Source organism: Fundulus heteroclitus, chromosome 9, assembly GCF_011125445.2.
Source record: "Fundulus heteroclitus isolate FHET01 chromosome 9, MU-UCD_Fhet_4.1, whole genome shotgun sequence".
Classification (NCBI taxonomy): Eukaryota; Metazoa; Chordata; class Actinopteri; order Cyprinodontiformes; family Fundulidae; genus Fundulus; species Fundulus heteroclitus.
The window spans coordinates 8,999,801-9,026,009 of record NC_046369.1 but is presented as its reverse complement, the minus strand read 5'-3'; the positions used below and the strand labels follow the sequence as shown (position 1 = coordinate 9,026,009).

The window sequence follows — 26,209 nt, the reverse complement described above, 5'->3', positions numbered from 1 at the left end:
AGAGGTCAGCACAATCAGGACCCATGAGCAACAACGGGGCCTAGTTAGGCATCCTGCTCAGTGCCCAAGCCAAAGGCCAGCTTAGCGGGGCGAGACTGTCCATTAGGCAAGACCCTGGAACACCTTGGGGATCTTAGGTGAAAGGGGTTATGGAGAAGAATAAAAACAATATCAACCCCGACACGTACATAGATATATTCTCAAAGACATACAGAGATCATACGAGGCCCTGTTTGACACTGCTGTCAGGATGCAGTGAAGGGGAAAGACAAGACCCTGTGACACACCAAGACATCATAGGCATAAACAAATACACACACATTTAGACCTCTCAACAGATGAAAACACAGAGGAGTAAGACAGAATCCCTTTTTTTTTTATAAAACCAACCACTCATACCTTGTACCATGATGTCGCTGCTTTATTGTAGTGGCTACAGAGGCGCAAACAGAGCTGAGAAGCTCAAAGGAACCAGTGTCTACAGATAACTAATAACTTTGCAAAATGCCAATTTTCAATCAGATTTGCAGACATTGCAAGCACTCCTGCACAAATCCTCTTTATTCAAATTTCTTTAATTAAATCTTATTCAAATAGGTTTATAACTTGCCATTCAGACCGACCAGCTTTTAGGATGATGGAGCTCTCAGATACTGTGCCACATCTTTGCTGGGCTTTTTTCTTATTTCTTCAAAGACATAACTTTACAATAATGTTAAGCTCCTGTAGATGGCCTTTGTGTATCAAACACAGAGGTAAAACAAACAGCCTAGCGAAGACCTAGGATCACAGCAGAAAGGTCAGAGATAAAATAGTGGAGATCTGTAGAAGGAGGGCTAGGTTAGAAACCAACCTCCCAGGCTTTAGAGATCTCAAAGAGCACTACTCAGTCCATCATCCGAAAAATGGAAAGAATACGTAACAACTAAGAACATACCAAGATATGGCCATTCACCTGAACCAACAGGTCAGGCAAGGAGAGCAGGAAACAGGGAAAAAAGAGGAGCATGGAAACTCTGGAGGAGCTGCATAGATCCACATCTCAGGTGGAAGTATGTTGACAGGACAAGAGACTCTTATGCATGTTCTCCACAAATCTGACCTTTATGGAGGAGTAGTAGGTAAGACTGCTCATGGTGCTTTTTTACAGAAACAAAGCAAAAAGAAGCCTAATTTTCTGCAAATAGACATCTTATATTGCAAGACAGATCCAATTTTTTAAATGCGTCAAGACTTTAAAGAAATAAAGAAATTTAAAGTTCACAGGTGCCTCCTCGTCCAGTGTGACTAACCTTGAGCATTTTCAAATTTCTGATATGCAAATGAACCAAAAATACTTTCAGCTCTAACTGCAACAAAAGCTGAAAATATTTCCTTTTAACTTTATTCTTTTCATCATTTCGGTTATTTTTTGCCTCCTTTTACTATTTTTTGCATACCTTTCACCTTACCCAAATCACTTTACCTACAATCTCAAGTAAACATTAGCTGCTGTCCTTTGACTGTAAACTTTCTCTTTGAATACTTCCAACTCCATTTTCTTTTTTCCATTGTTTCATTTGCACCTCTCCTTCCTTGGAGTGCTGTGCAGCGTATCATCTGAGGCCCACATATCATTGTCTTCAGGTTAGCATCTGTGACCCCATGCTACCCAACCTTTGCACACCCGCATGGACTCCTCCACCAACACATCTCACCCTCCATCTTCCTCTCTCCTCGGGGTCAACACTCGGCTCCCTCCGGGATAGAGTCACCAATCATGTCCACAGGCTCCTCTCCATCACCTCATTCCCTCAGACCACCTTTTCCTCACCAACCCCGCAGACCCCCATCCAGAGTCCGTACACAGAGCTGTGGCCACCAATCACGGCGTGTCAGCCAGACTTGTCCTGATGGAGCACGGTGTCAGAGCAGCTCTCAGAGCTGCCGAGGACGAAGCCTCGAGAGACCGTCCTCTTCTTTTCTTCTTCTCCTCCTCTTTGTCTCTTGACACATTAAGCTTTTGAGATGGATTTACAGGACTATTAGAAGCAAGCAGTTGGGCTTTAAGCCATAGCTAACGAAAGTTGCCAGTGGTTGACACAAAAAAAGGCGACAGAAAAATATATCCAATATAAATAAATGCATGGGACAGTCAAGAAAGGTTACTATATGCACGACTTTTCACAAAAATGCTTCACCTTAGTTGACTCTAAAGATTATGCTGCCCAAAATGCCTAGGACAGTCAGAGGTAGAGTTGGGGCAGTGTGATCAAATCTGTCCATATTTACCACTTAGAAAGTGTTTATTTTGGACCCTGCATTTAATTCTGAATTCTTTGCATCAGAGAGGAATTTAATCATTAGAGAAGCAGGGAAGCGTTTATCCTTCCAAGACCATTAAATCCAAGGTAAAAAATAAGGCAGCATGTCTTAAATAAGAGATATAGGCCTGCTTTTCCAAACATATGAGCAACTTCTTTGATACAGTCAATGAGTCCTCCCTGCAGAGCCCTCATATTCAAAATTCAATGAGATCAGAAAACTGTTTGACAGGAAGTCAACAATTGCTTATGAAAAGAACGGGGAAATTTTGGAAAGCTTTACAAATTGATTATACATAGCCGTACGTGTCCATATCAAAGAAGAAATTTTTCTTTAGTACCGAAGCTCACACGCAACCTTGGCATAAATGAAAGCAGCGTCTCGTACAGTCAGCTCGGCACGGTATGCATCAGCAAGATCAAAGGTTCCTTATTACAGTAAAATGTGCGGAATAGCCACGGAGAGTTAACATCAACTTTAGTTTACAGTTCATGTGGAGCCTTGGAGTGAATTCTATTTATAATTCAACATTTCCTTTATTTCTCCCTTGACACGACCAGACTGGTAGAAAAATATATGTAATTTGTGCATAATTTGCATTTGCAAATTCCAGTAACAGTACTTTGAGACGCAAAAGGATAAGGGTTGTGGAAATAAGGAGGTTGATGATCAGGCAAGGAGGAAAAATATAATAAAGCAAAAAAAACGAATACACATGTATAGAAATAAGGTGATGAAGGTGAAAAGAGAGGAAACAGCAGAACAGAGAGGATGAAAGCAAAGATTAAGAGCTCCTTTGTGATTTTAAAAACAGAATGACAATGAAAGACTTAAGAAGCATGCAGAGTAATGACGTGTTGGGTTTTTATATCACTTCTCTGTCGATGTGATCTGTTAGAGGAAACTTAAACTAAAGAAGTGCGCAGAGAGAGAACAAGCGCAAATACAGGAACTGAGAAGAAGCGCAAACAGAACACAGATGAGGTGAACAGCAAGATTGGTGTTTTTTTTTTTTTTAGAAAACAACCAAAGTTTCCCACAATTCTGTTCTTTAATCTAGTCAAAGATTTTCAGCAGGTATCTAATCTTTTTCCACAAAAAAATTTACAAAGAAGAAATGTAACTTAAGGCACAATTTCACAACAGAAACCAAGGTAGTTTTATGGAGTGAATATAAGATCGCTGAATTTCCATTCCTATTACCGGGGTAAAAAGTCACCAGGACAGTAATTTACCTCAGAAAAAGAGATCGAAAAGACGTTGGACTTTTTCATAACTAAAACATTTAGATAGAGTGATATAGAGGGAGACTATTAACAAATTAAAACTAATTACATTTATGATTTAGTCACATCTTTATATAAATCGCAATATATTACCATTGCAATCTCAGTGAGCGCAGTAATATTGCAAAGGATTCATCAGAATGTAATATTAGTTTGTTGTAACGTTTCAAGTCCCACTTTGTAGGCCAAGAATAAACTTGAACTGCTGGGTGGAGTCTTGCTGCTGTAAAAGCCCACACCTTTGTGCAAGAGGCTGACGGTCACATGGTTCTGGTTTTCTCACATTTCACACAGCCCCTCCCCCCCTACCAATTTATGGTAACTTTGGCTGCCAAACCACTGCTGACCCAGACCGACTCCAGACTCTTGAAGGTATCTGGTACCAGGATGTTAGCAGCAGATCCTTTAAGTCCTATAGGCTGCTACTGGGGCCTCCCTGGATAGGACTTGTTTGTTCAGCACATCCCACAGATGCGCCGTTGGATTGTGATCTGAGGGGCCCAAATTAACACCTCAAAGTATTCCTGAACCATTTTTGGCTTTGCGGCAGAGCACATTATCCACAACCATCAGTGTGGATAGACCCAAGGCAAAACATCCCACCCCCACCCCGTCCCCCCCAAAAAAGATCAAGTAAGCAGTACACAGATCACGGATCAGCATGAGCACCCTGACTGGTCTGCAGTTCTGCTGACCCCAAGGCGATAAACGGCGATGACTTGAGTATTTTCTCACATTTCTGTCAGGACCAGCATCAACCTTTTCAGTAATTTGTGCTGCAGCAGCTCGTACACTGGATCGGACTACAACAACCCAGCGTTGGCTCCCAACATGCATCAGTGAGCTCCGACCCTGTCGCATGTTCAGCACCGTTGCTTCCTTGGATCACCTTGGATAGATACCGTCCAATGCAGACGACAAAAAAAAACCCAAGAGCTGCAGTTTTGGAAATGCTTGCGCCCAGCTATCATGCCATCACAATATTGCTCCGTCAGACTCAAATCCGATTTATTTCCTCCTCGCCTCAACTTTACAGGCAAACTGATCGGTTGCTGACTAATATATCCTGCCTGCTAATTGCTGCAATGAGCAAAAGGGAATCTTTGTTATGCACTTCTCCAGTCAGTGCTCATGTTATGGCTGATCACTGTATTTAACTTTGCAAACTGTGAAACGTGATCGCATCATGGAAAAAAAAAACAACACCCCAGAAGCCATTCGAAGTGATTTTTATTTTGGAGCACAAACATACAGCTATTTGCATTAGAGTGCATTTGTGCGAGCGTCTTACTTGTGGAGATGCTAACAGCCTTAGTTTCCAAACAATCCTCTCTGAAGCTCGCTGAGTGTTTATCGTATCATCATCTGTTCTTCACAGAAGAAGTGGGCCACCAACATTATACGCCACGCAATAGTTTGCAAGATTAAACTGGCTGTATCCTTTCTGTGCTTATGAGTCTGCTGTTTCTCTCCCCCCCCCAAAAAAAAAAAAACACTTTGGGATGAGATCTGAGAGGAAACGGACAGATTTCCATCTGTCTGCTTCATTTGCAAAACCATAAAAAAAAAAACGATAAAAAAAACCTTCTTATGATTCAAATATATGCTTTAGCCACCTCTCCCTTCCCCTCCCTCTCTCTTACATCTTTCCATCTCTATCCAAGTGGCATCTGTGGATGACCAGGGCATCAAGAGTCTCTGAGGCTGAAGGAGGAAAAGAGGAAGGAGGAGGGAAAAGAAGAGGAAAAACAGGAAGAGAAAGAGAGAAAGAGGCAGCAAGCCCCTCTCACTTCACATTTCCCTAGCACCACCCCGGCGTGTCAGCCAGCCTGCAGTCTGTTCTCCTTTGAGCTTTCTATTCTACCGCTGAACAGAAAAAAAAAAAAAAAAAAAAAAATCAATTCATATTTCCATAATCCACACTCCTGTCTGTCTACACGCCTTCCCCCTCCCTCCGTCCCGCTCTTCCTCCCTCTTTCCGTCTCCCTCCCCAGGGGAAGACTAACCCCTCCACCTCGATCCTACGGCCTACAAATGTCATTACGCCGCGCAACAATAACGGCCTAAACAAAAGGAGGCCTTGCTCTGAGCTCTGAGTCCCTCTGCAGAGACTGCTGGCTGCTGCTGCCATATGCTGGCCAGCTCAAGCCACAGAAGACTGAGACTGTGGCTAGAGGACTCCAGCCTTCAGCTCCACAATGGAGGAAAAAGAGCCCTAATCCTGGTAATGAGGCCCGTGAATACAACCTTTATGTAAATGGAGGAAAGGGCCAATCCCTTTGTACACAACGCCCTAACTAGCCATCTTAAGGGCCATCTTATGCACACAAACAACTGACTGGAAGAAATGTGAGGTCGTTGGGAGATATGGAGGAAAGAAGTGGGATGAGGCCTCCGTAAACACATCTTCCTTAGATTCAGACGTGTATAAATCTGAGACAGTTTTCTCTCCTTTATGCTTGATTCTGGTAGCATGCATTGGTTCTTGTGGGGCAGGTAGAAATTGCCTGAAGCGTCTTTCTACAAGTCTGTTTATTCCTCAAAGTGGATCAGAGAAGCAGCAGAGCTGTTTAAACCCAACAGCGAAACTGTTGTGTAAAGGTGCAGCGGTGTTTCTCCAATCTGTTCACGTTACCTTGCACATTTCCTTCCACTGTCAAGTACTATGTTTTGTGTTGTCTGGCCACTTTTGGCGTGAATAATAACCTCAATTGTTTTCTTTTGCCATTAGCTGCACTTGGACAAAACTGACGGAGATTTTATATCAACCCTTAACAGTATTGTTTATTTTCCAGTTGAATGTATAGGATTTATGTCTCATCAAAGTTGGAATAAGTTTGGACATGATGGATAACTGTCCCAATTTTTTAAGTCACACACCTATTTCGGAGCTGCTATTAATATCAGTTATATTATCATATCTAATGTCTATTATTCATCATTATAGCAGGAGTACAGCAGTTTTGCCTGCGACACTGACCAGCATGATCGGTTTGGATGTGGGTCACTGTAGGTGTGGGAAGTATATACTGCAAAAATTTAACTAAAAATAAGAAAATCTTTCTTGAAATTAAAGTATTTTTCTTGATTTGAGCAGGTAAATAAGACTATGGAATAAGATTTTTGCACTTAAAATAGAAACCATTAATTTCCATCATCTTATTTCACGTGCAGGATATCTAATTATATTATTTTAGGGGTATAAATACTCATTCCATTGGCAAATAATCTTATTTACCTGCTCAAATCAAGGGCAAATACATTAATTTCAAGAAATGTTACTTATTTTTAGTTCTCTTTCTGCAGAGCACTGTACAGGATAAACAATGGCAGCCTGTCTGCAATTAGGTATCAAGATGAAATCATCAGACCCATTGTTAGACCCTTCATTGGTGGAATGGGCCCAGGGTTAGTTGTGTTGCATGATAACCTCATGTGGCAACAGTATGCAAGCAGTTCCTGGAGGATGAAGGAACCGTTACCAATGACTGGTCTCCCCTGATCTAAACCCAATAGAACATCTCTGGGACATCATGTTTAGGTCCATCTGACACCATGAGGCTCCACCTCAGACTGTCCAGGAGCTCAGTGATGCTCTGGTCAGGATCTGGGAGGAGATACCGCAGGACACTATCCATCATCTCATGAGAAGCCCGACCCTACCATGTCAGGAATGCATACAAGCCCATGAGGGCCATCCAAACTGCTGAGGACCATTTTTAGTCACTTCACTGCCAATTGGACCAGCCTGCTGCATCAAGTTTTCAGTTTGACTATCTCTATGATGCTGGATTAAACCATCTGTGAGTTGAAAGTTTTCATTTTCATCCAATGATGTGGGATTCTTTTTATTCATAACACATTTCATATTAGTAAGGATATCCAGTAGGATTTTTTTTTAACCAATTGAGATCTAATGTCTCTTCCATGCTTTAATTTATTTGAGCAGTGTGTATATATTCTCCAACAATCACAAGACGCTGCATATCAGAACTTGTCACATGCTGATACAACACCGGAGAGTGATTCAACCTCATATGCTTACATGGATATCCACAAATATACTCCCATCATTAAAGCATGTGAGATCATTCTGATCATCTTGGATCTAAACCGTTTTGCTCTGAAGGTGAATTCAGACAGGGGAAAAAAAAAAAACAGACACCCTGCTGAGGCGGCGTGTTTTTCTTAGGGGGAAAGAGCAGGCCTTTCAAAAAAAATCTGATCAAATCAAATGCGCTCACCGTCCCCCCGAGACAGCTGATAAAATCTGTGAGTGACATGAAGGATAATTTAGTTCCTGGGTCCTATTTAGCTGTTTATAATATAATGATGATGAGTTCATATTCAACCATGTTAAGTGCTGTTAAATGAAGTCACAAGAGGCTACAGAGGTAAATAGAAAATCCCACTGATACGCAGCTTTTTTTCCTCCTGTAACATAAACGAATTATAATGTAGACAAAGCTATGTTCCAGTTTATGTCATGTGGTTTTTCTTTACAGTTCATGAAATCATGGAATCATTTTCAGATGAGATCGAGTCATGATTTAATTGCACATCGAAACTAAAAGTATTCCTTATGATTGCAAATGAGCATTATATTCATTAAAATTTGATTAGTTTGTTTTTTTTATTGTGTAGTTTAATGTTGTTAATGTTGTAAATTATATTTAGGTTAGAGTAAGGGTTAGGTATGTACCGGTAAAGTTTAGGGTTAGGCTCAGGATTAGAAAGGATTGAGAATGAATTGAAGTCAATGGAAGTGTGTGTGTGTGTGTGTGTGTGTGTGTGTGTGGTGGTGGGGGGGGGGGGGGGGTGGGTGTGGGGGGGGGGGGTGTTAAGTATACATTAGGGTTTACAAATTTACCAATTACTTATTTTTGACTTGGTCGTGTAACACTTCATCTGTGATCCACTGGTTGGAAACTAGAAATCAGATTTATTATCTTTTTTTTTTTTCCCCAAACATTGAACACAACACATCACAAAACTCATCTTTAGTCAGGAAGTTGTTACCAACTAAAGGAGACTGATCTATTTTCAGCATTAGGGGACTTAAAAAAAAAGTGTAAGTAGCTTTTAGAAATGAAACTGTATTTTCTATGGAGACATACCCAAAAGAAATCAAACTAACAGCACTATTGCTGTTTATCTTTCTGACAAGTCACATTCTGTCAGACATGTTGGATTTTTAAACGTTGGCAGTCTTTTGGGAATCTCAAAGTTCAGGTAAGGGTCTCCCTCCTACATGGAAACCATTAAGTGACGCTAACCATGCTAACTGCACTAATCACCCACATTAGGGGCTAAAGACAGTTTAAAATATCATCTCTAATCCTTTTGTCATGTTTTTAAATGGTAGGAAATCCTGCTTAGCCGTTTAGCGCCGACTGCTCTCTTTCACACACTGTGTGACATCACCTCTGCTCCTAATATAATTATGAAGAATTATGATCTAAAGGCCACTTAGAAGCACCTCTAAGGGATGGTTTAACAATCTAACATGACAGTAAATAAGAACCTTTCTTGTCTGAAATTAATGTTGTATCCCAAAACATAAATTTTTCTACAAGATCATTTAAAAATAAAATTTAAAACAGTAGTGACAGTTATATTTTGAGCTCTGTATCCTTGGAGAATTTTTAAGGAATCAATTTTTTGTATAAGTAGAGTTTAATTTTCAAATTAAGCGAGAAAGTAAAAATATATATTTTGTATTAATAGCTCTTAAAGAGAAATCAGAATCTGCTCAAATGAATGATTGGACAAAGGCCAGAAGGTCTCAGATCATTGCAAGGTTCAGAGAAATAATCAACAAGTTTAGCAACACAAGGTCAATAAAAATAAGCGTTTGAATTAAGTGGTTGTTAACAAAATGATTCATTATCTACACATAGTAGAAACCGCCTATAAGTGTTTTATAAAGACGACAAAGTGCCAGAACCATTTCAGGATGAAACCAAATGCAATAAATATGAGACAAAAGGAGGAATGAAGAGTAGGACAAGAGGAGATGGAAAGGGAAAGAAAAAAAAAAAAAAGGAGGGGGAAACAGAGGTGTGCATTCCTGTCACGGATGCATGATAATTACAGATTCACCATTTATTGAAGACCCGCTCACTGCTTTTCATTACCGACAACAGACGTACAGTCAGGCAGGGAAAGATGGTGGAGAGGAGGAGGAGGAGGAGGAGAGGATGCACCTGAAGGAGAGCGGTGGTGGTGATAGGTGCTGGGGGAGGTTACCACAGGAAGGCAGGGTGAGTTCGGGCGTGAGGAAAAAGGAAGAGAGACGGGAGAGGAGGAGGAGGAGGAGGAGGTGGTGGTGGTGTTGGCAGCAGAGGTTGTCTGTAAGACTGAACGAGAGAGAGAGAGAGAGATTTGGAGAGAGTGGAAAAAGAAAAAGCAGAGTGTGTTCCAACCTGGTCTGTGTGGTCCTGGGGGAAACTCCACAGCACGGTTGGATCTAGAGGTAATTGACAGACAGCATTAATCAGCGGGTGAGAAACACACTGTCTTCGCTAGCTGCCTCAGATCACATACATATTAATGAGAGGGGTGGGGGCAAGGGTGGCTGCTGCAAGCCTGCGCACACACACACACACACACACACACACACACACACACACACGAGTATCTAGGCTGAGTTTGTCGTAAATATGCAAATGTATATCCTCGCTATAGATATGATAGTTGATATTATACACCAAATCAGGCGCGTTTAACAAAGTCACAGCAACACGTATTCAGGTTTTAGTTGCTTAATTATTCCTACATTGATGCAAGCGTTGCTGTTTTTGTCGAGATGTAAATCTTAAACCAAAAGGTCGATTACTATAAAAGGGGTTCGGATTTCTGTTTTCAGTAAACAACAAAACAACATTAATTAGAGATTAAACAGGATTATCAATGGATTTGCACATCAAGCAAATCTACCTACTTACAATAAATACGGTTTTGTTTGATACAAAAGCTTAGCTGGCATTAAAAAAAAAAAAAACATGCAAATGTTTAGAGAGTACCGCAGGCGCCGATCAGGCAAATAAAGAAACATTATGAAATAACTTTTTAGGCATTTGTAGAGTATCAGAAAGTTGATGAGACTCAATAAGAATTTATTAATGTTTTGAACAAATAATGCTCTGACTATTACATATAAAGTCCTATTCCTAATTCGGAGGGTTGCGACACCAAAGGGGGGCTCGATGTTTACTCTTTTCAGCATCAGTGACATGTTTAACATGAATTCAGGGGAAACTTTTATCAGAAACTGCGTATTCTCCTGCCGCCACAAAGTGAGAGGGTGCAAGATCTTCAACAGATAACAGGAAGGCTAAAATAAATCAAAGCTGCAGCACTACTTAATTCTTCTGAGCTTTCAAACCTTATTGGTCATGAAGCATCTCTGGATTTGGAAAGATCAACCTTGTGGAAACCTCAGAGATACGGTAAGGATCTACGTTCTCTAGCATGTACAAACAGAAATTAGTGCTATGGTAAAACTAGCTGCACCAGCTGAGATGACGAACAACACAAGATACTAAAGCTAGACTAAAAGGTCAGCTCTGTAATAATTTTATTTTTGCTGGTGCCCGCGGTGGCGTAATGTTATTTTGCTCCTAATGTATGTAATTAATGACCTAACGGCAGCAATAAATGACAGCGTTTGAAATCATTTCTACATGCATCGACTTCTTATACATCTGCTTCTATTATAGTTGTTAAAGAGAAATCAGAATTTAGCTTAAATCACAATCAGCTGGTTAAAACCTGCAGCTAGGAGCTTGGAGACCTGCACCTCTACAGTGGATATTGTTTAAAAGCATATTTTAGTTAAGCTGCTAAAACATGGCCCTATAAGCAGCTTAACAGTCATGTTAACGTGTCTTTGCGTTGTGGTTTCTTGCGGTTGAGCTTTCAGACTATAGAGGGGAATTCCTCTCCAGCCCGTGCCATGTGTTGGAGGAGCAGGCAGTCACCCAGCTATAGTCTGAACACAGGGGTTATCTGGTAAACATGGCGTCCACAGCTCTGAGTTCATCCTGTGACACTGGCAGGAACAGCAAGGGTTTAAAGAGACCAGCGTTTGCATGCCAAGTTCACCGTCGCAGATGGACTACAGAGTAAAACCTAACACGCGCCTTCATCTCTGCTTAAACAGCAGTAAAGAAAATGCTAATTTGATAGTTACGATCACTGTGTCACTAGAGACTGATAGAACACCCCAATAGCCAGGTTATGTCTACAATTAGTAAGCCTTTGCTGATCTGGGTGAACGGTCTCAAAAAAACATGTAAGTGTTCCTAAAGGCGATGGGCCGTTCTTTAAGAACAACCAACATGTGATCTCGCGGTGTTCGGAGCGGTTTCATGATTAAAAACCCAGGATTGTCTGTGAAAATCAGAAGCACGGCGGAGCGCGGCAGAACCCGCGGTGCCTTACGTAATCCCATTGGATGATTTCATGGGTCTCATCCTGAAAAGAGCGTCCCAGAAAAAAAAAAAAAAAAAACACACCAGACCTCAAAGCTCTGCAATCCAACTATGACTACCCCCTTTCTTCTTACCCTGTGATCAGCCACAGTCAGAGCCATTTTATGGTGATTTACTGGGTGAGAGGATGGGAACTCTAGCTGAGGATGAATGACAGACATGAAGAGGGACAGGAAGTCTGGAGACAGGACAGAGGCTAAGGAGATTGAGAACATGGAGGCTTGTTGTGTGGGGTGACTAATTACAGCATCTAAAGTGTTTGGGGGCATCGGTGAGGGAGACTACTAAACTTATATACCCGTTAAGGCGGGCATACACTGTACGAGTTTTTCAGTCGTGGTACTTATTTATATACATCTCAAACTGTACGACGGAACTGCGGGGGTTTAAAAGTTCACTGCTGACGATATGTATTCTTACACTGTACGGCCCGACGCTCTGATGCGACGGCAGTGCTCACACAGTACGAATGAAAACCGCACGTCGGACTCAGCCCCGTAGAGAGAAAGCGCTAATCGGACTCGTCTACCCGGAAGCCAAACGTAAACAGAAGAAGAGGAAAAAGGCGGAAGTGTCGAAGCTCACTGTTAAATATGAGGCTCACTAGAACAAAATGCGCTGCTTTGGAAATTCTAAGCCTACGTTCACACTGCAGCCTGAAGTGACCCAATTCCGATTTTTTTTTGCCCATATACGACCTGTATTTGATCTTTTTATGACAGTCTGAACGACACAGATCGGATTTTTTCAAACGCGACCCAAGCCACTTTGATATGTGGTCCTGAATCCGATACGTATCTGATTTTTTCAGATGCGACCTGTGTGTGTACGGCTGGGCCGCATTTATCCGACCTGTACGTCACCGATACTCGACAAACGTCACTATTCTGCGTCCTGCTATGCAGAAGCGGGAAGAAAAACGACACCCATAGCGGACTACAATGAGAAGAGCAGTCAATGGAGAGAAAGCTCCGGTTAGAAAAGAAATTAATGACCGCAAAATGCGTGCCAGCATTATAATCCATGTTTACTTCCGCAAACACTGAGAACGCTTGATATGTGTGACATCATCGCGTCCTCGAGTGCGCATGAGGGACACTTCGGTTGAACGCATTCAGTTCACACAGGAGATCACATGCAAGTCGCATATATTTGGAAATGTGAACGGACACGCAAAAAAAAAAAAAAAAAAAAAAAAAAAAAACAGGTTTCACAAAAAAATCAAGACCTGCAGTGTGAACGTAGCCTAAGAGTTGCTCCTCCGTAGTTTCACTCCATGTCACACGCAACGCCGTCATGCTTCTCTCCGCTCCTATGTTTTCGTTTGAAAAGACGAAGAAGAATCTACTTGTTTGCGCAGAGCGCGAGGTCGGGGAAATCGGCTCGTAGACGGTCGTAGCTCTGCTTCAACAGCAGGACGCGCTCATTATCGCTCACGAGGGCCGACTGAATTTCAAACATGTTTGATTTTCATCCGACCGTCCGATTCCTGATCGGGAGGTGGTCCTGAGAGGCTGATCTTCCCTCGTTACTACACTGTATACTAAACGACACAGGACGCAAGATCACGCTGAAATTTGGCTCGATCCAAAAAATGCTCGCACGATTGAAGAATCGGCCCGAAAAGGGCAAAAACTCAAACAGTGTACGCCCGGCTTTAGCTTGTTTTACAGCTTAAACAACAGACACTGTGCTACCAACATTAATGTGGAGAAAGAGTTCTGAAAGCAACTACAACAAAACTGAGTAATGGGCGGACGACTGCCTTTAGCTTCAATTACAATTAGTTTTTTTTTTGTTTTTTTTTTTAAACCAAGTCTTCTTTCAGGAAGCTCAAAGAGAGCCGGTCACTTTTTCATGTGGATTTTAACCCACAACTTCACATTTAAAACCTGTAATAAACAGACACATTCTGTTCGATATGAATCTATGTGTGAAAAAGGATGTGCATGAAAACAGCAGCAGAGACATGCTAGGCTGGTTGCTGAGAGCCATTTAGGAAACGCTGTTGAGTAGATTACCTTAATTTTTTGCCAAATCAGTGAAACATCCATTGCCTACTCAGATTAATTTTAGTGGCACATTGAAATGTCACGACAGAATTTCCTTAAGACAGGAGTCTATAGTCAACAGTAAAAATGTTCTACCAACTTCTTTTAATATTACACCAAAATATGTTGTATATGAAGAATAGAAAACACAGTTTTTTTCATAATATCTGCCCTTTACACAGCAGCAGACATTTTCCCCTGCCGGTGGGTATATATCAGAACTTTTTAGGTCTAACAAAAAGCTTTAACATGAACATGTAAATACAGGTCGTCTTCTCATTCCATTCATGCTGCTTCCTTTCTTTCCCCCCAGAACAAGCGCTCGTTTCTCCCGTTTCATTTGACTGCCAATCATTTCTCCTCTGGATTCCCTGTTTTTTTTTTTTCCCCACCACCATCTTCTCCCTCCCAGATTCTTCTCATTTCACACACATTTCTGCTTCATTTCAGGTCTTTATCTCCTCACTCCCTCATGCTTACCTAAAAAAAAAAAAAAATTTTTACAACACAACTCTTTTCCCTCCAACCATCTCCTACAGCTGTCTGTCATCTTCGGTTTTGCACGCCTCTTTTATATTTCTCTCGCTTCCTAAGGTTCAGAAACGCCTTCCGCTGAATGTGCTGAGCGTGTGGTGGATGCAGAGGGGAGCCTGAAGGGGGTTAAAGCTGAAAGTTGAAGGTCATAGAGGTGAAGAGGACCCCCGCTGTTCTGCTAAGGGACACAAATGTCACCCCGACAGATCTTGCATTGATTAGTCCACCCTCGCCTCCTTCCAAAGCACAAACGCTCACATCGGACACACAATGAGGGCTTCATGAAATATTTAATCAGAATTTTGCAACGCTTACATCAGCAGTTACCTGTGCACACAAGGGTAAAACTTTATTAAATTACACAGATTAGAGTTCTGTGACCAATTTCAGTTTTTTTATAACATATTTACAGTCTGGATAAATTAAGAAATACTTTTATTGTCCAACAATAGGACAATTCAGGAGTGACAGTGGCAAAGACACAGAGTTGCATACTAGATTAGTCTGGAAAACAAGCTAATCCAAGGTTAAGTTCTAAAGCAAAACACTGCATCACATGACCAGGAAACAATCTTCAATTTGGGAACAAGTCACGCATTTATTATTAACTTGCCATACAAAACCACACCAGAAGACATATTTTACCAAAGGAACACCAAATGTCTGTGGCCTGTGACATATCATGCGAAAAAGATGCCGCTCTGAGAGCCGATGCTTTAGGTCAGGGGTGTCCAAAGTGTGGCCCGGGGGCCATTTGGGGCCCTTGTGCTGATTTTGTGTGGCCCTCCAACTTCATTTCAAAAAAGATTTGGCCGACCAACACTGGTGGCTTTTTGCATATGGAAACTTTTTATTTTTAATTACTGTAAATGTATTATAGACAAGTGAAAACCTTACAACTGAATGTTTGGTACAACACAAAACAGTTGTCCCTTCATAAGCACACTTTTGACATTTGCTTTAATTTCATAGTAAATAGGGCGACTTTTACTCCAATGCAGACTTTGGTGCTTTAAAATCTGACTGAAATTCATTTATTAAAATTGGCCAAGTACAGTTTAATATGTTTTGGTTATGTTATTTATTTTTATTGATTTTTTTTTTGGCACTCTAGTGTTTTCGATTGAACAATTTTGGCCCGATAGCCAAAAAGTTTGGACACCGCTGCTTTAGGTGAATCAGAAAAATCGCAAAATGCAGTTTCCACCGATATAAAAAACAACAAGAGACTAACTTGGCATCAAAGCAAACTAGAAGGGTTAAATTTCTTTGGATAACATTATGCTTTTTTATGTTAAAATGTTTGTGACCATTTTCAGCACAGAGGCCTAGCTAGCTCTGTATTGATGTTAAAGGTGCAGTAAGGAGCTTTAAGAAAACGGTGGGCTGAATATTTGAACAAGCACACCTTGGAGGTCCCGCCCACTTGTTCTCTGCTGCTCTCCTCCCTCCACACCTCCTCCCCCACAGCGAGCCGTGCTGCTCCAATGTTTACCCGTCTCTGTTGTCTGAGCAGCTGCTGTAAAGCAGGAAGCTTTTCCGCCATTTTTACACACAGTTGCAGCTTACCGGCAATCTGGAGCTTGATTGACGGTACCGCTCTGCATGGGAGAAGGTGTGAGCAGCGCCAACAACCAATCAGAGCCAGACATCCCCCCCGGCTCTGATTGGTTGTTTCTGACCGGGAGCGGTTTATTTCTGCAAACGGCAGTAGGACCACTGGGAGGAGCTTCAGGTTTTTTTTCCCATATATTATCTGTCTCATAATTTACTGTCAGGACATAGTGAAAGTTTTAACAAATATGTAAAAAAAAATAATAATAAAAAAAAATACGTTTACAAAAAAACTACCTACTTCAGCCAGAGATATTGACGTGTTGATGTTAGAACTTTGTTTTAGCTCCAGATGCATCCTTTTGAACAAATGTTCAAGTGCACACTAATGATGTTTTTACATGTTTTTACATTTCAAACAATAAAGTTTTTATTAAAAAAAATGGAATAGAGTTATTTGCATTACTTGCATTTTCTCTTTCGTGTATTTCTATTATTCACTTAGACTTAGACAACTTTATTGTCATTTTGTATGCACAGAGTGCGTACAGAAGGAAATTTCGTTTGCATACAGCTTGAAAAATCACAGTAAATTTCAGTAAATTACAGGATAAGGTGCAGCGGTGATTTATGTAAACAATTGAAATGTAAACAATGCAGGGGAAATAGACAGTGTGCGATTCACAGTGTACAGGTGAGTATTATTTAGAACTGTGTAATTTTTGAATGTGATACAGTGGCCAATTGTGGCTTCAGCAGTTCAGCAGTCTTCATAGTAGTTAACCAAAATATCTCTTAAAAAAAATGCTATTTTTTTTTCTGACCACTTGATTAACTGTCACAGTAAATCAATAGAATACTTGAATACTAGAATAATAGTGGCGTAATGTCAGGGCAACCTTTAAGGGTAAAACATTTGTATTTTAGAGTTTCTAATTAACTGAGCAGTACGATTAAGTTGAAAACCAGCCAATTAATTTCAACAGCTGATTTGTAGCGGGTCTCCTTGAAAACTTCTTCTAATTTTCTGGTTTTAAAGTGTTTTGTTTTTCTTTGTGTGTGTTTTTTTTTTTTTTTTTAGTTTTTTTTTTTTTACTTAATTTAGCCACTGTTTTTCAATTATTTTGAGAAAAGCCATGAAATTGAAAAAAACAACAAGGATTCTGAAGGACAAGTGCAGGCGTCCAGAGTCAAAAACATTATGGACAGTTAATAGAAACATGCAATTCTAGAAAACATCTGCATCAAATGTGGATCTTTTGTGGAGTGTGGACACTTTTCTCACCAGCAGCCTTTTCTTGTTCTTCTCTGCTCCTTAACACCTACTTGTGCACACATCCATCAGATAAACTAAGACCTACTTGCATTATACATTTATTCAGAAAAAAAAAAAACTCTTTCACCTCCATCAAACATTAAAAAAAAGGGTTGAATATGTTTTTATTGGATTTCCTACAGCTGACACAATCTATAAAGAGCTGTTGGATGCAGCACAAAAACAGTCAATTTTATGTGACACCAGTGGCAGCGAGACTGACAGATTGAAAACAACCTATAGCATATATCACCCTGGTGCAGCGTAAACAGATCCAATGGGTGAGAATTGAATTGAAATCACCTATTGAGAGTTAGATTCCTGCATTCACACCCGGGGAAATCGAGGCGGGCAAATGTGACAAAAAAGCTGAAGAAGTGACCACTGGTCCCTGTTTGCACCGTGTGTGAAAATGTGTACTGCATGAGTAGATATGTGTTTACAGATGGATAGCAAGCTCAGGAGTGAGTATTTACAGTACAGTGACTTGTCCATTGATCCCCGAGGGCTTCAAGCACGGCTGACCTCCCACAGTCACAGTGGGGGCAACTTGCCGGCAGCCCCTGAGCCATGACACAGATACTGGGGAGGGAGGGAGGGAAGGGGGTCCTGACTGGTTGATATGGTAAAAAAATAAATAAATAATAATATGTTTTTGGCTAGGTTTAGGACACGCATCAGTGAAAGCCAAAGGCAAAAGGTTCAGAATCAGAATCAGATATACTTTAATAACCCTAGAGGGAATTTACTGTTAGCAGGTAAATAGAAATGCTAACTGAAAGCCATAAAACAGGGAGATTTGTAACATGTTAAACAGACACTGGCTCCAAAAATGCATCAGTCAGTCATTCCTGTGTCTCTAATGGGTGTTAAAAAGTGAAAATACTGGAGAGAAAAAAAAAGAAATTCACATTCATTAACTGCATCAGAATTAGGGCTGTACAGTATATCTCCAATACATCGTCTTCACAGTGTCAAATTCACACAAAGGACTGGAGTGTCATAACTGCTGGCTATTATATTCATGAACCTAAGTGTCATGAACCTGCATTTTACATAAGTTTTGTAATATTTAGCCAGGTGTACAGAATCTCAACGCAGAAGATGCTCATATCGGACTCTAATGACATTACCCAGAATGCTGAGGGTCACCAAATGATGGATGCACAGATGAGACAAAGATTAAACAGGCGTACATCACAACTGATGTCGTCGTCACAATATTTACCAAAATTATCCCAATTTGCAATGTTTTCTAATATCTGGCAACCCTAATCAAAATTAGGGACTACCACAATTTCTGGTGTATAAACTTGTAATTTGATGCACTTGGTGCTTGGCTCATGTCGTCATTGGGACAGAGACGGGGTACACGCTGGACAAGTTGCCAGTCCATAACACAACTTATCCAAATATTACAATATCTTTTTTTTTTTTATATTATTATATTATATATATAAAACCTATACTCATAATCATCATATCATCATAATAACTATAAAAAATATAAAAATTAATATAAAAACAACACTTCACCAAACTAAGATCACCACTCGCAATACACAAATTGAAAAAATCAACTCTCTTCAGAGGCACCCTAAACACACTCCGCACCTACACAAACTGTTTTTATTCTCAAATAAATGCCATAATAATACATAGCGAGGAAAATCTGGAGATAGTTAAGAGTTATCAAATTTAAAGACACTGTTTATGAGTTAGATACCTCAAAATAAAGATAATTGAAACTTTTAAATATTGGCCATGACAAACCTGATTGCTGCATCTCTAACCACTTCTCACCTTTCTACCTTAAATATCTAAGGGTAATGAACATCAGCTGACAAAAAATGTGCCATCTACTGTAAATCTACTCTAGGATTAAACAAGAAGTAAACTAACCGCTTTACCTCCCGTTTCTTTAATTTTCCATATAAATCTGTGTCTGTGGGCTCTAAATGAGAACTGCTGGCATGTTCATCTTGGCATAAATCTGTGCTTCTTGGGATTTTCAAGTAGGCTAAAAAGAAGCTGTTGGCAGAGGATGTCATTCCTAATGCTGCTGGCTGGAGGAAAAAGTTGGCACATTTTACCAGTGTGTCAGAAACCTCACACTGCCCAGCGCTGCACAGACAGTTATTGAGCTTGAAGTCATTTTGTCACAGAAAGAAATAAAACACGCCTACTAACTTTGACTGACACAGTGCTGGATAAAAATACCCTTTTCAACAACTGGAACAAGCCCATGATGAAGTATGGAATACGCCCACGGAGCAGAGGCAGATTTGTGCTCGGCGCTTCCATATGATCACCTTAGCAGGAACAGCGGCCTGGATGCACGGCTCCCACTTTAAAACTGGGACTTCAGTGAAGCACAGGAAAAAAAAGCGCCAACTCTAAATCCAGAGTGAATACACATTTAGATGAAAGCGTCTGGTTCATAATTCTCTATACTGTGTGAATCAAACACAGACTTGGAGCCCTCATGGCCATGCAGTGTTGTAAAGGCATAAAAATGCACTTTTTTTTTTTTTTTTTTTCCCTCCATCAGCGACTGAATGTGCACCGTGAGTGAATAGGAGGCCTGTTTGTTAAGGGAGGCCAAATCCCATATGGCGAACAGCAGCTCTTCTGGTGAGAAGAGAGGCTGAGAAAGCCACCGGCAGCCCCTCTCCTCCATCCGTGTTGCAGAGATGAAGGGATGTAGCGCCTGCCTCTTCTTGTTCCTCTTTTCTTCCCTCTCCCTTTGCCTCCTCTCCTCCTCCTTTCGTGGCCAGGGGTTAAACTGCTGCACTCTAACCCTCCTTGGCAAGGATTTCATTCACTCACTTTCTCTCGCCCGCTCTCATCTCAGGCGGAGACTTATTTCACAGTATGTAGTGGATTAGGCCGCCTCGCATGCCCCTGGACAAAAGCATTGTTTTAGCACTAGCCTGTTTGCTATAACTGGAGGAAGCTACCGCTACTAAGCGTCCACAATACGGCCATTGTGGACAGGGGGCTAAAGGGACTCTGCCTCGGAGGCCGTCTAGACTTTGAGCCCGGGCCGACTGGAGAATCGGGGAGGAGAAAATCCCATCAGGCAGTGGAGTGAAAGTTAACTAAGGTAACCTGCTGTGAACCTGATGAAGATGTCAAGCCAACATATGGCAAAAAATGTCTATTGTCAGAACAAGGAGCTTTCTTCCCTCTGATGGAGGGTACGCTGGAGGAGGAGGAGGAGGAGACGAGGGGCGGCTAAAGAAAACTAAGGGGGGGGGGTTGAACAACCTAAAGGAAGGAATAACTGCAGTGGTCATCGCTTTACTTCTGGATCAGCAGTCTTATTCTGGCCGGGAGGAGGCCCGGCCCCTCTGCTCACAATTAAAGGAGTAAGCAGATTAACTGGCATCTTTCAAAGGCCAGCAGAAAGAAAAACACACTCAGGGACGTTTAAAACTGCTTTTTTCAATTTGCCCACCACGTCTCGCGCTGCAAATGGCATTACATTTCATGCTGATTTTGGATGTTTTCAGGCACATTTTAAAACTATGATATGCCCCTTAAGTTTACTAATCTGGATCGGTCACACCACGTTGTTAAAAGTAAGGACTGTGAAATGAGAGGCGCGAACCCGATCCTCTCGAAAAAAAACTACCTGGATTCCGTTAGCTTAACATACTTTCATTTAACCTAAATATATTTCAGACCGCACACAATCAAAGCATCACAAAGCTGATCTAGATAAGGTCTAAAAATAGGTCTCCGTTTTCTACAGGAGTGATGCTTAAGATTTTGAATAAACAAAAAAAGGGGAAACAACCTCTAAGGTAGAGCTTGTGTTACCAGCCAAAATAAAAAACCCAACTGGCAGCCTTCACATGAGAGAGAGATGCTGGCCTGAGGGATTTCTAAGCCATCTCTACAGATACATCTGAAAAAGATAAACAACAGTCTCAGTTGGAAGGAGAAGAAAGACAGAGCTGCATGGAGATGATGTGACCCTATTAATGCCACATTAGTTGTTCCGTCTTCCCCAGCAATGTGAGAAAAATGCTTCAGTGGGAAGAGCCGAAAGAGAGAGAGAGAGAGAGAGAGAGAGGCGGGGGGGAGGTGGAGAGAGAGAGAGAACGAGAGGAGTGAAAGCGATACTGTCTCCGGGCTAGTTGGGATGCAACCCAATTTCACAGCTTCACGAATGAGTGGCACAGCATATGGATGCAACCTTTGTGACAGCCTCTCTGTATCACCGCGTATCAGCGCTGATATTCTCAGTCAGATTCCATACTGGTCCAACATTATGTCAAACACCAGCGTCGCATGAGTGCATCGTCAACACAGCCGGCACGCGGCGTGTTTGTTAAGAGGAGGGGTGGGGGGGGGGGGGGGGGGGCATCGCGTACACAGGAAAAATAAACTAAAAGCGGCATCTCCACGGGCAGATTCCTCTCACTTTACTCTGTTGTGCTTCCGTTCCGGCAGCGGTGCGCCCCCCCGAACATCGAGATGCAAGACGTGACCCCGATTTTACTATTTACAAGCACGTGACGCGGGGGGGCAGACAACACCGTCTTGGCCGTAGTGGCGCAAGTAAACGCTGTGATTTCGTTCCTGGGTGCTGGCTAGTTAGCTGAAGCGGCTCTTCGTGTAAACGCACATTTCTCTCCATATGCTCCAACCATCTGCTTTAATCAAAACATCTATCAAAGCAAAGTAAAATAAAGGCTCTACGAACTCAGTCAAACGCAAAATGAAGTAAAGTGCTGGTCTGACTACATTCGTTTACAAGTGGCAGATTTTTTTGGGGGTATAATGCCCAGTGCCTTGCAAATAATTAAACCCCTCGAATGTGAATGTATCTTTATGTGACTCACCACCACTAGGCTGTATGTAACTAAAGTTGAAGGAAAGGATACAAGGCTTGAGCTTCTCTGAATACGTGTTTACACTGCAAAAACAGAACTAAAAATAAGTAACATTTCCTTGAAATTAGTGTATTTATCTCTGATTTGAGCAGGTAAATAAGATTATCTGCCAATGGAATGAGTAATTATACCCCTAAAGTAAGATAATTAGATATACTGCACTTGAAATAAGTTGATGGAGATGACTTGTTCCTATTTTAAATGCAAAATTCTTATTCCATTGGCAGATTATCTTATTTACCTACTGAAATAAAGTACAAATTCACTCATTTCAAGAAAGTTTTAACTCATTTTTAGTTTAGTTTAGTCTGTTTCTGCAGTGTAGGTCTTTCCCCTGGTTCTCAAATGGACTCTGACTGTGGCGTTGTGACAGATGAATATGCTACAACTTTAACCACTTCATTGAAGCTATGGCACTTTTTTTTATAGGGTTGCTGTTCTGCTGGAAGTGAACGTCTGCCCTGGTCTCAAGTCTTTTTCAGCCTCTAGCACAGGGGTGCTCATCCGTGGTCCTCAGCACTGCAAAAACGGAACTAGAAATAAGTAAAATATTCTTTAAAATGAATGTTTTTGTCCTTGATTTGAGCAGGTAAATAAGATAATTTGCCAATGGAATAAGATTTCTGCACTTAAATTAGGAACAATTCATCTTCATCATCTTATTCCAAGTGCAGGATGTCTAAATATCTTATTTTCGGGGTCAAAATACTCATTCCATTGGCAGATAATATTATTTACCTGCTCAAATCAAGGATAAATACACTAACTTTAAGAACATTTTACTTATTTTTAGATCCGTTTTTGCAGTGAGGATCTACCGTCCTGCATGTTTTAGGCGTTTCTCTGCCTCCACACACCTGACCTGAAGAAACGGGTGATTAACAGCTCATGCAATCATTTCATTCAGGTGTGCTGGAGCAGAGAGACCCATAAAAAACATGCAGGACATTGGATTCTGAGGACCAGGGTTGAATACCCCAGCTCTAGCAGGCATTGTACATGATTGACTTGTATTTAGTAAAATCAACTCAGTCCGACTTCCCTGTCCCTGCTGGAGGACAGCTTTCCCACTGCACGATGCTGCCACCAGCATGTTACAAAGTGTGAATACTGTGTTTGAGGTGATGTGCAGCGTTAGTCTTCAACCACATACAGGACTCGGCATACACACCAAAAACTTCCATCTTGGTCTCATGTGACCAGAGCACATTCTTCCTCTAGTTTCCTGTGTCCTCCTCTTCAATTGCTATTCCATAAAACCCGTGTTTGTGGAGAACATGACCCACAGATGTCATGTGAAGAGATTAACCCACCTGAGTTGTGTCTCTCTGTAGCTCCTCCAAAGTTACCATGGGTCTCTTGGCTACTTCTCACTAATGCTCTCCTTACTTCTCTTAAGGTTGGGTGAGAGCAGCTAGGTGTTGTTCAACTCAAAGCTTTGTCATTTAGGCTACGTTCACACTGCAGCCTGAAGTGACCCAATTCTGATTTTTTTGCCCATATGCAACCTGGATATGGGCAAAAACAGAACAAAACAGATCAGATTTTTTCAAATGCGACCCAGGCCACTTGGATATGTGGCCCTAATTCTGATACATATATGATTTTTTCAAATGCGACCTGTGTCTTTACGGCCGGGTCGCATTTATCCGACCTGTACGTCACTGATACTCAACAAACGTCACTATTCTGCGTCCTGCTATGCAGAAGCAGGAAGAAAAACGACACCCATAGCGGATAACAATGAGGAGATCAGTCAATGAAGAGAAAGCTCCGGTTAGAAAAGAAATCAAAGATCGCAAAATGCCCGCCAGCATTATAATCCATTTTATCCATAATCCATTCAGTTTATTTTCGTAAACACTGAGGACGCTTGCTACGTGTGAAGTCATCGCGTCCTCAACTGCGCATGCGGGACACTTAAGTTGTATGAATTCAGTTCACACAGGAGATCACACACAAGTCGCATATATTTGGAAATGTGAACAACGGAAAAAAAAAAATCTGATTTCACAAAAAAATCGGAATTGAGCATTAAGGCCTACAGTGTGAACGTAGCCTCAGGCCAGAGGGGACACCTCAAGTCCTTGAGAGCTGGTTGGATCACAAATGTTCTCTAACAAACCTCAGAGAGCAGCTGGATTTACACTAAGAATAATTAACACAACAGTGACTCTTATTTTGTACATTTGGGTGACTTCTACAGCTAATCGTTTCTAATGGATTTTATTCAGGGGTATCAGATTAAGATGAGATTGATATGCACCCTTTTGTGTTGGTCTATCACATAAAATCCCAATGAAACCATTCAGGGTTGTGAGTGTAAAATGTCAAAATGTGAAAAAGTTCAAGGTGTCTGAATAGGCCTTTAAGGTGCCGTAGCACTGAATCGGTAAAAAGAAGAAAAAAAAAACGATCAACTTTGTTAATTTGCCAAAAGCCGATGAGGTCTTTGTTAGACAACTGTTTTTAAGAGAAAACACCGTGTGCCGCACAGAAGCTCCTTGAGGTGTGGAGGGGATGGATCTCGGTTAATGTCACATGGCACAGCACCCAGAGGCAGCCGCGTGGTGCTGATGACACTGTAAAGCCTTGCCTTTGGCGGCTACAAGCTCGGTGCCGCCGAGCTGTGATTTGAAGTTCACATGCAAAGGCTGACAGACAGACAGCTCTCAGTCATGCAGTCAGTGAGTCAGTCAGCCAACCTTTCCACAGGGAGGTAAAATATCTGGATCTGTTAAAAGCGCGTAACACTGCCTAAACTCAAACATATACACAGGGGCCCCGGCGTGCTCCAGGACTGATGGACTAAGTACCGACAGAAAAACACTGGCAAAATACCACCAAACCTCAGCTGTGTAGAACCATCTTCTCTCGAATGTTGTGATTTAGCAGAAAAATGGAGGATTTCAAGTTTTGAAGAGACCTGGCGACCGGTCCAGAGTGTACCCCGCCTCTCGCCCAGTGAGTAAATAATTTTATCTACAGCATATTTAGGAGGTAGGGACTAAAATCTATTTCTCGATGCTTTGAGATTCAGACAAATAATTCTCAATAGAATGTGAAAACAAAAATCAGCTTAGTGTAAATTGAATCCCCTATTTTGAGGAACACAAAAGGCAAAACTCGGAAGCACACGAGTGCGGCACCCAGATAATTTAGTGTGAACACACAAAAAAAAAAACACGAGGAAGAAATAAAAGCTGCACCTTCTGCATTCAAGAGAAAATGGTTACACAATATGCAGGCTGTGTAAAACTAAACCGTGATATTTTAAAAAATGACCGACATGAGGAACAATACTCAACGTTTCCACCCGGAGGCAGAAGAAAAAACGCTGGTAGAAACCAGAGGACCAGCAAGCGAGCCATGTCAAAGCTCCGAGCTAGCTCGGAAAAGACGAAGCTAACTGAAAAGTTCATTTTGGTTTAAATTATGAAGTATTTGTGACCATTAATAGTTGCTGAGTCATGGATCTTCACTCTATACTTTCTTCAACCAAAAACACAGATGTTTGTATGTGAAGAAGCGATCAAAGACAGATACAATTATTTCCTATCAGAGGGCTCCAGGTGTGACCCGACACATAAAAAGTCTTGTTAATTTGGCCCAGAAATCGATGTGAAATTATAGGGATAAAAAGAAGGGAAAGGAGTTAAAAACATAAATCCGGACTTTTTTTGGGTTTCCAGTAATTTATCAGCATCACAGTAATGTGCATTTTTCTAATATCCTGCTGCCCTAGAGCAGTGGATCTCAGTCATTT

At 41.3% G+C, this 26,209-nt stretch overlaps 1 protein-coding gene across 3 annotated transcripts in view; it reads right to left on the bottom strand.

The window, feature by feature from the left end:
* The window catches only part of dennd1b (DENN/MADD domain containing 1B), a 160,689-nt gene that overhangs the window by 114,778 nt on the left and 19,702 nt on the right, over positions 1 to 26,209 (bottom strand). For all 3 annotated transcript variants that reach the window (XM_036140967.1, XM_012853610.3, XM_036140968.1), the window contains exon 3: positions 10,016 to 10,059. In XM_036140967.1, coding sequence (XP_035996860.1) covers positions 10,016 to 10,059 — 44 coding nt within the window. The remainder of the gene's footprint in view (positions 1 to 10,015; positions 10,060 to 26,209) is intronic.